Here is an 11500-nt window from a genome sequence, read left to right as displayed (position 1 = left end):
TGGGTTCAACCTGACCCAACCCGACTCATGTGGGTTGGGTTAGATTGAGTTGGACTTATGTAATGGGTTGGGTTGATTTGTTTTTTTACCCACCATGGTGAGTTGGGTCAAAAAATCCCCTCAACCCGACCCATACACACCCCTAAAAATTGCTACGAGGAAACTTACCAGCAACAGGAGGTATAGTAATAAGGTCTAGTGACCTCTGCTACCTTTATTTGCAATTTTCAATGCGTTTGTTTCGTGTAAAATTTTTTAAACACAAACCATCAAAACTGATGACTAAGCCACCGGTGTCGGAGGTTCTGTGTCAGACCTTCAGCATTGGCATCTGCTACTGAACCGCCGGCATTGGTTGTTGGACAAGCTGTCTAGCCAATCAGACTAGTGACCCAACGACTAGACGGGAGAAGAGTCACATAAAAGTAAAATATTTTACAATATTTTACAAAGGATTTTATGAGCAACATAAAATATTTTCAGATTTGACCAAATTTTACAATGAAACAGACATGATAAAAAGTTGAAAACATTTTACAATGAAACAAACTGAGTGAAACACAGATAGAAAAGAGACTTTTGAAAAGTAATTATATGCTACAATCAATTAATGCAATACCCTCCTACAAATAATTAAAAGTTATGCCACGGTATCCAAACGAAACTATTGTGGGAGAAAGAGGTATGCTCACTCAGTATTGGAAGTACAAGGAATCAAATTTGCATTGGGAAACCAATAAGATAAAATACTAAACAACATAAATGTAAAACTACAAGAAAAAATAATTAGATCTTCCAATCCTAAGAATACCAACGGTCTCAGAAAGTAAAAAACAATGTGATAGAGCATAAGAAAATTTTTGCTCACCAGGATGTCAAATTAAAGCTGAAACAGACGAATAAGACCTGGAGCTGAAAGGAGAAGCAATAATTCAACTTTAAGGTACTAACATTTCATATAGATTCCTATTATGATTTTATTTACAAAAAAATGCAGCCAAATCTCTCACTCTAACTACCAAGTGTCAATTGAGTTCTCAAATCATGATTAACTAGCCATTAAGAAACAAGAAAGCCTCTCTTATAATTGGGTCCATTAAAGAATGAGGCACATCTCTCACTCTATTTTTCAATTCTCTCCTGTCAATGATCATTGGCAACTTAGCAATTCTAAGATCAACCCAAGTAACATATCCATAATGATAGAAACATAGACAGGAAGTATGGAAGAGAAACTAGAGACATTATTAAAATTTCATAGTTCTTGGAAACTTGGACAACAGAAACTATAAGAGTAGCTCAAATGTTGTCAAGACAAAAAAGAATCAGAAACTTTGAGCAGACCATCTGAATTCCTTTTAAACCTTCTTTTCACTCCCTTTTTTCTTTGAAGCTGATGCCTGAGAATATAAAAACGTCCCGAAAATCGCAATGGCGGATCCAAGTGCATTAAGAGGTCTAACCGGATTCCTAAACACCAAAATGGTAGATATAATCACCACCACCCTCTTCATTGTATTTCCAACAGAGAATGTCAAAGGGCTAATCTCATCAAGTGCTTGGTAAGACGATTGGTTATAGAGATGGTAAAACACCCCAGATAGCAACACCCATATATATAATGTGGATGGTTTGCCTACAGCTTGAATAGCTTTGTGATACCCTTGAATCCATTGAGACCCTTCAACAAAGATTGCCACAGGAAATAGATACAGCAATGAAATAATACTTATCCAACCATACAAATTCAACCCATTAACCTCCTTGAAACTTTGCAAACTACGTTTTGAGTAAATATTCCTCAATACAAAGCCAACATTGCTAATCAAAGCACCCCCCAAGCCTTGGAAATTGAAAGACACTTCAGTAACAGCAGCTAATGAGCAACCAAGGACAATAGGAAGAATTGAGAGCCAGACCTGCAAAGGGTATGTATCCCCAAGGAAGGAAGAGAACACAACAGAGAAGACAGGCTCCGAGGATTTGATGACATGAGTGAAAGAAACAGCAACCTTTGAGAATGAAACACAGGCTGAGATGTGGCCTATGGTGTGGAACAATGCAGGTCCAAGTAATGCAATGATGAATGGCTTAGAAATCTTTGGGCAAGGTTGGAGCTTTAAAGACCAGAGAATGAACATCCAAATAGAGCCAACAAAGAGCTGAAAAGAAGCAAGGAGCCATGGGAATGGGAAGAGATTTAGTACTTTTTTGTTGTATATGTTGAAGACAATGTTCTGGAAGTACCAAAAACCAAACACAACTGCAAGCTGGAGGGTATTGGACTTGGACTTAGGCTTGGTGTTGAGTTCTGGAACAGAACTTTCAGCTTCAGGATTGGCTTCTGGATCTGTTGCTGCTCTGGGGATATGGGATATGGGTTTTGGTGAGAACCCAGGTGTGAACGCATAAACTGTGCTCAAATGGCTGAACTTGGAGCTTAAATCATGGACCTGAGAGTTGTGAGTTGAAGAAAGGCCAAGTGGGTAGCCATGGAATTTGGAAAAGGTGGAGACTTTGGTGGGAAGAGCAGATAGGTGGTGTAGAGCTCTGTTGTTGAGAAGTGGACAAGCATTTATAGGGTATTGATGGTTGGATTTGGAGAAAGTGACAGTGGAGGTGGAGGATGGGTTATTAATGAGATTCGAAGTAACCATTTGTTGTAGCTTTGGTTGAGAGAGAGAAAGAGAGAGACAGAGATTCTGCAAGTAAAAGCAAGAATCTGAAGATTGAGGACGAAATTTTTCAGTGGCTAAGGACGCTTTAGAATTTCAATGAAGGTATCGTTTGGATATTGCTCCGGATTTTTTTTTTCTCCCACTTTTTGTTTTGAAGGGCCGTTTTCAAATAATTATAGTGTATCTTTGGTGCGATAGTCACTCTCTGCAAGTATAAGTACTTATAGAGTGCAGAAAGCAAGGATCAAGATTCAAGTTTTAAGGCAATGATTAACAATTTATTTAGAGAAAGTTTTTATAGGAAAAGAAAAAAAATAATACTAGAGATATAAACTATTTTACAAAATTTTTTATAAACTGCTGATGTGATGAGTAATTATTAGTAAATAAAAAAGTGATATTAATAGTGAGCTTAAATGAAAACTAATAAAAAGTTTGCCACATCAATATTTTGAAAAATATTGTAAAATAATTTGTGGACATAGCATTACTCAAGAAAAAAAACAATTAATGTTTTGATAGTTTTTTTTCATTTATCTTAAAAGTGGTGTCAAAAACTTTCCTAAAATAGATAGTTAACTATTATTCTAAGGGCACTCGTTACCATTACCCTTTTTAAAATTGACTAATTTGGTCTATAAAGTCAACTTAATCCCTAAAATAGTTGAAAAAAATTACTAATTGACCTAACTGTTTTTAGGTCTAAGTTAGCTTTAAAGACCAAATTTGTAAGTTTCGAAAAAATTTTGAACCTCGTTGTCATTAGCTCAATTCTCATAATATGTGAATGGAGTTTACCCAAACTATTTTTTCATTGCATTATTGTTAAAATATTGTGTAGTTATAAAAATTGTACACTTTCTTCCAAAGTAGCAAATATTAATCACATTTTTTCTTACTATGTATATTTTATAAGAGTTAACCTCCCTCTTCTTTTAAGACATGCCAAAAGTCCAATGTTTTAAACAAATAAAGTATCCTAAAAAAAAAAATAAGTAAGCAAATATGTATATCTAAATAAAACAAAAAATCTATATAAAATAAATAGAAGTACTCTTTCTCTCTCTCCAGCTCCCCCCCACCCCCCTTATCCCAAAAAAAAAAAAAAATTGGCAATTTGTTTTGCCAAACTATTTTCTTTGAAACTTGTATAAAAATATAATCTTGTTTGAACTGAACTTAGGGAGAGTTGAGTTTTAAGTGAAACTTGACTCTTTTTTTTTTTTTTTATTTTTTTTTTTTTTATATACAAGATATAATTTCTACTCTAACCTAATCTAAGTGTATATGTGTGTGTATATGTGTGTAAAACTCCCTCCTAGAGACTTGAATTTTGATCCTTGTCCCCACACCCCACAAGCATTTATACTTGTGGAGTGACCACCACACCAAGGGTGCACAGTGGTAGGTGAAACTTAACTCTTAAAGGTGGAGTTCCATGTCACATTTACTGATGTGGCCTTTTAAAATTTTGATCCACTTGAACAGTTGAATTCTGCTCTGCTTAAAATTTACTTGAACCTCGTCGAGTTTCACTTAAATTTTATGCACACACTAATTTAGAGCCATGATGGATGTGCCTTAGGAAAATTTTAAAATGATCATCACAAGTCCAAAGTATAGGAGGACAATTAGAAGCAATAATATTGAAGATTTGTTGCTCAATAAAATGCACAATTTTACTATAAAGAGATCAAGTAAAAGGTAAGTTGTATGTCTGATGCTTAATAGATTGTCCATAAAATACAATTAGTAAAAGAAAGTTAAAATAAATAAATAAATAAATAAAAGAAACGTTATATCAATAGACATGAGGGTTAGACATGGAGGAGAGAAAAAATGTGGGTTAAATTGCCTTTGAAGAAATTTGAGAGGAAGGGAATTAGTCAACGGGAGTTCACAAAATAAGATAAAGAAGAGAACTTAAACACGCACACACACACATGCACACAAATTTGAGATCGGTGGAGGCGGGAGAGAGAAATTTGATACCATATTAAATTACCTATTATCCCAGAAACTTAAGTTTTTAGGTAATGGTAAATTTAATTATTTAACCATAATTCTAACAAAATATTATTATATTGTATCTTTCCTGTAGAAAAATAATAATCAGTCTCATTATACCATTGGACACTCGCTATTTTGTTTTCCTCTCATAGCTAGATGCTTTTAATTTTGATGAGAGAATTAAAGTTCACTTATTTCTCACATTTTGCTTTTTAGATTTTGGTCTTGAGTTCTCTTATAAACTGAAGAGAAGCATTGGTAGTCATCGGTCTTCTTTGAACCTAGGTTTAGTAAGACTAGTCCTTCATTGACCGACACGTGATCACATGTAAAAAAAGCTCCAATAATAGTAAAAGACAACTTTCACATTGAATAATCTAATGTTGTGTATTTAATCATAGTTGCTAACTTTGATAACACTTTGATGGGACAAACTAGTATAAATTAAACCTAATAAACTCAATCAATAGTGAAAATAAAAACTACAAATAATGAATCAAGTATCAAGAGAATAACAAATAAACAATACCTAAAATTTATTTGAAAATGGAATATTAATAGTGTAAACTGTAAAGGGAAAATCATGATATAAATTAGGGTTGCTCACAGGTTGGTTTGGGTCAATTTTGGACTCAACCTGAAATTGACTCGCTTATGTTGGGTAGTATAAGGAGAGACTTGCTGGTGACCACCAATTACCATGGGTCGAGTTGGATTGAGCTCAGGTGGACAATGGTTGGATTCATTTGGTGTTTTTGGGTATGAAGGAGAACAACAAATCTTGAGACAAAGAGATCAAACCCAAAGAACACAAACCAAAACAATACACAAACACAAACATAATCCAAATAGCACAAACAAGATCACAAACCTCAAATCTATATGCACGAGAGAGAAAGAGGAGAGAATAAAAAATCAAACCTATGAGATACACACACACATACTCACACAACATTCAGTTTACAGTGATGGAGATGAATTGGCGAGTGGCAACCCTGTGATGTAACCACAATGATGGTAGAATGACAAATCTACAAACCTAAGGCTTGCAATCTAAGGATTAGTGAAGACCCAAGATCTGACAAACGACTAATAAGTAAGGAACCATAGCTTAAAAAGGTTGAAAAACCCCAACTTGGAACTTGTTTTTTGATGGGTTGGGTCCATTTGTTTTCAAACCCCCTAACTCGCCATCTGAATTGATTTTGTTTGTTATTTTCACTAGAAACCCGCAGTTGTCCAGACCACCACACAAATCAAATAGTTTTGGGTTGGATAGCATTGGATTGGGCAGTTTGGTAATGTAAATATAATCAATCCATTATAGTAAGGAGAACTTTATGGTATACACCTTTTTCCTTACATATCAAGTCCAAAACTTGAGTTTACAGCAAATAGATAAGGTGTGGTGGGCCTTTTGTGTTGTTGGGATTTGATCTCTTCTGTTGTACCATGGCCTGTGATTTTGAGGTAGGAGAGTTGGGACTTGCCTAAGTGAAACACACCTTAGGCCAGCTTGTACACAAGTTGGGCCATCCCAATATGGACACGCATTGGCAGGACTCTTAAATGTATAGTGCGCTCACGACAGGAATAATTGTTATAAATATTATAGCAGGAAACACAATACGGCAAAATAACTAAAACATTTTACGAATAACACTATCGCCTAAATTACATAACAAAGGAATATAACAAGGTCGCGACAGAATAATACAATCACGAATAACAAGATTACAGCAAATAATTCAATAATAAGATAACAAGTTAATCATTCATCAACTAAAAAGTAAAACTTGTCAGCCAAAGAAATGAGCTTAGCTTTTCAGCAAACACAAGTCCAAAAAAGGCAACCGATTTCCAATGTGGGTAACCTTAGAGAAGGCTCTTGCCATAGAGATTACACACTGTCGGTTGCCCAACCACTACCATTACATTTTGTTGGCTGTGCCACGCCTTATTCTCAAACAAAAATGGCTTGTTTTGTCTCTTACCTCTCTTTGTTCTCACTACTCTCATTTGGATAAGGGTTAAACCTCTCCCTCACCTACCTCTATTGCATGCATCTAGTGGGCTTAAACTCTAATTCTTAACTTCTTAAAGAGTGAGTTTGTCAAGAGGGAGAGAAATGGGTAGCCTATTGATGCATGTCTCTATTCTTATCACTCATGCTTTTCTTTGATTTTTGTGTTTTTCTTTTCTTTCTTTTTCTTTGTTGTTCTATCTCTATTTCTTGCTGTGGTTGTTCCCTTCTTTCACAGTTCACAACTACTTCCTTTTATATTGTTTTCCATGACAGGATTTACCATTTTTGCCTCTCAACTGCTTTTGGTTTGTTGTAGGCGTCCTTCTAAGACTACTTACTAGCCTATCGGCTACCCAGCCATTACCAATACATTATGTTGGTTGTGCCATGCCTCATTCCTAAAAAAAAATGACTTGTTTTGTCTCTTACCTCTCTTTGTTCTCACTACTCTCATCTGGATAAGGATTAAACCTCTCCCTTACCTAACTCTATGGCATGCATCTAGTGGTTCTAGCTCATAGTTACTTCTTTTGGGTGAGATGCCATCTTAGCAGAATATTTCTTCCCAGAGACGTTTGAGCAAGAACCCCAAAATAGACTCATTTTTTCTCCCTACTGCCAGACTACACCCTCTCATATCTTTGACCTGTGACTCACCTCCCATGTATTAGCTGGGTATGAGTAGGTGGTGCCTGGGCCTTGTGTGTATACTTCACTTCTGTCTGAATCCATTACTTTTCTGGCCTCTATGCCGTTGCTATTGCCTTCATGTTTGTTTGATTCTATTATACGTTCTAGTAGGTGTTTAACTCTTGCTGTGTGAAAGACAAATGGGCATTGGGGTTCATGTTTTCTGCCTTCTATCTCTTCTTTGGATTGGGTATTGTTTAGGTGAAGGCCCTCTCCTTCCTGCCTAGCCCACTTCTTTCCTATGACTGTGGGCCTTTTGGCTAAGGATCTTGCCATGCCACTGCATTCTTCCTGCTATATCATTACCTTTTTTTTATTTCCTTATTAACAGTGGGCTTTCGAGCTAATGCTTTTACCAGTCTACTTTCCATATCTTTACCTTTTTTGGGTTTTACTGGCCAACATTCTTGCTGTGCTAGCTCATTTTTCACATTCTTACCTCTTTTGGGCTTTATTGGCCAGCATTTCTACTGTGTCAGCCCATTTCCCATATCCTTACCTCTTTTGAGTTTTATTGGCCAACATTCCTACTGTGCCAACCCACTTCATTTCTCGGGCTTCCTCGGCCCATTTGCTTTTTCTTTACATCTTTTACTCCCATTGGCTTTTGCTAAATCCTTTGGACTTTCTCGACCCAATTACCACATCTTTACCTCTTATAACTTTTTGGGCTTATTGGCTTTTAAGCCAACCCAATGAGTTTACTAATTCATTGGGCTTCCTTGGCCCATTTACCTCCTCTTTATCTTTTATTGTTCCCATGGGTTTACTACTTCGTTCCTTAGGTTTCCTAGGCCCATTTACTTCATCTTTACCACTTATTATTCTTGTGAGTTTGCTGACCATTATTTCTGCCATTCCGGCTTGCTGGGTTTACTTTACTATTTTCTCTTCCCATTTTCTTCATATTGTTGGGCTTCTTCTTGCTATTGGGCTTTTTGTCAAAAGTGGCAATCAACATAAGGTAAAAAAACATTATTTACTTAAAATGAATATAATCTCACTAAAAATAAAAACACAACTAGTAGTGTAAGATTACAACACCTAAGAACCAATAGGGGAAACCTAATCTTCTTCATTTTGCCATTTCACGATTAAAATTTATTTGTTTAGTTTTGTTTTTTGTTTAATCTAATACTATACATAATTACATATTATTAGGTTATTTAAATTTTGGTTAAATTGCAAATTACACCCTTAAAGTTTGGGAGTGCTAAGGATTTTGTACCATGAAGTTTTAGAATTTGGATTTCACCCTTTAAAGATATATTCTGTTTGAATTAGCAGTTTTTCCATTATATTTTCTGTTAAGAGCCATATAAGTTTGCCATGCATGTTTAATTCAATCAAAAAAATGATGCCACATAATTTTTGTTTCAAAATATAAATTTAGGAGGTGAAATACAAATTCTGAAACTTCAAGAGGTAAAATCAAAACATCTCCAAACTTTAAGGAAGTAATTTACAATTTACACATAAAATTTTAAATGATATGATAGTTGACTATTTATTTTCCACATGGGGACTATCTTTTAATGGGGAAAAAAAGCACATTTGGGGACTATTTTTAAATTTGGAAAAAAGCACTTGCTTCGCATTTATCTATTGGGTCATTTTTCACCTTTTTTTTTTCCTTTTAATTATTGGGTCATTTGTAATTTTTCCCTAAGAGCATTAGCATCCGGGGATGCAAAAAAATGTCTATTTTGCATGTTCAAAACTTATTTTATCTATTTTACTATCCCATTTTACAACTTACCCAATATCACAGTTTCTATTTTTATATTTCATTAAAATAATATAAACTATACCAACAAATAATATAAAAAAAAAAATGTTGTTTTTCTCTCTTCTCTTCCATCTTTTTTACTTCTCTACCTTTTTGTCTCTCTTTCCTCATTAAAATAATACATTTTTGTACATCCTTGTGAATTGTTGGTTCTCATGTCTTTGAACAACTATGAGAACCAACTATTCACAATTGGTATAAATAAATAGAAACCCACTCCGGATGCGGGTGGATTTTTGTTTGTTAGTGGCTAAAATAACAACGGGAAGGGAGAGGAAACAGGAAAGAGTAATTTTATTATTATTATTATTTTTTCAATAAAATTACTAAGGGCCTGTTTGGTTTAGAGGTAGCTGAGTTTTCATAACTTAATTTTCAAAACCCATAATTCAAACCTAAAACTCATAACTCCCTACTCAAATCTCACCATCACTCAAAAATTGCGAAACACCTATTTGGACTCATAATTCAGTTACATATCTCTACAACTTTTTGCCAAAACCATGGACCCCACCCATTGTCACTACCTAATGTTGCTACTGTTGCTACTCACGTCTCATTAACAAAAAATCTTCCTCCTTTACTTCTCCCACCGTGGCATCCTCTCACCTTTCATTTCTTTGACTCTCCCTCTTTTTTATCAATTTTTTTGTCTATCTCTCTTTCTCTGTCTCTCCTTTCTTCACTCTATATTTGATTTTTGGGATAATTACACTTTACTTACTTGTGGTTTACCTCTAATTTGATTTGCCTACCCGTAGTTTCAATTTTGACACTTTACCCACTTGTGATTTCCTCTGTTAAGGCTCTGTTACCCACCTCCATTAAAAAGAAGGTTAAATATGTATTTTTGCACAATTTTTATGTCTCTCTCCTCCCAAAACATAAAACACATAAAAATTCAAGAGAAAACAATATCAAAATGTGCTATTAGTAAAAAATATTATGCAATTTCTTAGAACTTCAACTTATTTTTGAACACATCATCTCAACCACAAATAAACTAATTATACATCTGAAAGCATGATAAAGCTGTATGAGAAAAATTAGATAAAAATTAAAACTCCTAATCTAACTCAACAACGTTCAAATAAATCAAATCAAATCTCCTGCTCCTCAAGTCCAAAAACTAGAAACCCAGAAAAGTAGAAAACCCATAAAAGTTTAAACAACAAAAATTGAAACTCCTCATGTCCAAAAACTAGAAACCTAGAAAAGTTTAAACTTTTCTGAGATAAGCTAATCCAACAAATAGAAAACCTGCATAAAGAAGAAGACACCCATCGCGGTCATAGCTCCCCAGACTGGACATGTTGAAAGCCCATAAAGCGAATCTGCATAGCCAATAACATCCCCACTACATACATAGAATTATAGGCAACATATAACCTCATGGAATATCGTCCAGTGACCAAAAGCACGAGCACGTAAAGCGGGATTAAATTGATAATGAACACATATCCTCCCCAAGCAGAGGCCGTATAAAAGTACGAGTTCAGCTCAGCTCAAAAAAGTTTAAACTTTTCTGGGTTTCTAGTTTTTGGACATGAGGAGCAGGAGATTTGATTTGATTTATTTCAACGTTGTTGAGTTAGATTAAGAGTTTAAATTTTTATCTAATTTTTCTCATACAGCTTTATTATGCTTTCAGATGTATAATTCGTTTATTTGTGGTTGAGATGATAAGTTCAAATACAAGTTGAAGTTCTGAGAAATTGCATAATATTTTTTACCAATAGCATTTTGATCTTGTTTTCTTTTGAATTTTTATGTGTTTTATGTTTTGGAAGGAGAGAGACATAAAAATTGTGCAAAAATACATATTTAACCTCCTTTTTAACGGAGGTGGGTAACAAAGCCTTAACGGAGGAAATCACAGGTGGGTAAAGTGTCAAAATTGAAACCACGGATAGACAAATCAAATTAGAGGCAAACAACAGGTGGGTAAAGTGTAATTATCCCTTGATTTTTTTTCCACTTTTCTCCTTTTCTTACTCAGCTTTCTCTGTCTTTCCCCTCTTCAATTTGTATTTGATTTTTTTTTTCTCTTTTCTGTTTCTTTCTTAGCTGTTTTTGATTGGTTTGAATTGGTGGTTATTAGGTTTAAAGTGGTGGGTTGTTTTAGTGGGGCTGGTTTTGTGTGTTGGTGGTGTGGATCGGCGGTTGGTTTTGTGGGTTGATTTTGGTGTTTTGGCGGTGGGTTTCTGTGGCGACGCTGGGTGGGGCTGGGTCTGTGGTGTTTTGTTGGTGGGTTGCTGTGGTGGCGCTAGGTGGGGTTGAGTTTGTGTTTCAGTGGTGTTTTGTTGT

The 11500-nt window shown here is 35.0% G+C and overlaps 1 protein-coding gene across 1 annotated transcript; it reads right to left on the bottom strand.

The window, feature by feature from the left end:
* Nucleotides 1-1226: 1226 nt before the first annotated feature.
* LOC111998150 (xylulose 5-phosphate/phosphate translocator, chloroplastic) lies at nt 1227-2806 on the bottom strand. Its single transcript, XM_024030253.2, has one exon. The coding sequence runs from the start codon at nt 2655-2657 to the stop codon at nt 1359-1361; it is 1299 nt and encodes a 432-aa protein (XP_023886021.1). The 5' UTR covers nt 2658-2806; the 3' UTR covers nt 1227-1358.
* Nucleotides 2807-11500: the final 8694 nt, after the last annotated feature.

This window comes from Quercus suber, unplaced genomic scaffold, assembly GCF_002906115.3.
Source record: "Quercus suber isolate HL8 unplaced genomic scaffold, Cork oak 2.0 scaffold_7, whole genome shotgun sequence".
In the NCBI taxonomy this organism is placed as follows: domain Eukaryota; kingdom Viridiplantae; phylum Streptophyta; class Magnoliopsida; order Fagales; family Fagaceae; genus Quercus; species Quercus suber.
This window is presented reverse-complemented; position numbering and strand designations above follow the sequence as displayed.

Coding starts and splice junctions, on each gene's coding strand:
- LOC111998150 (XM_024030253.2), bottom strand. CDS start 2,657: ATGGTTACTTCGAATCTCATTAATAACCCATCCTCCACCTCCACTGTC.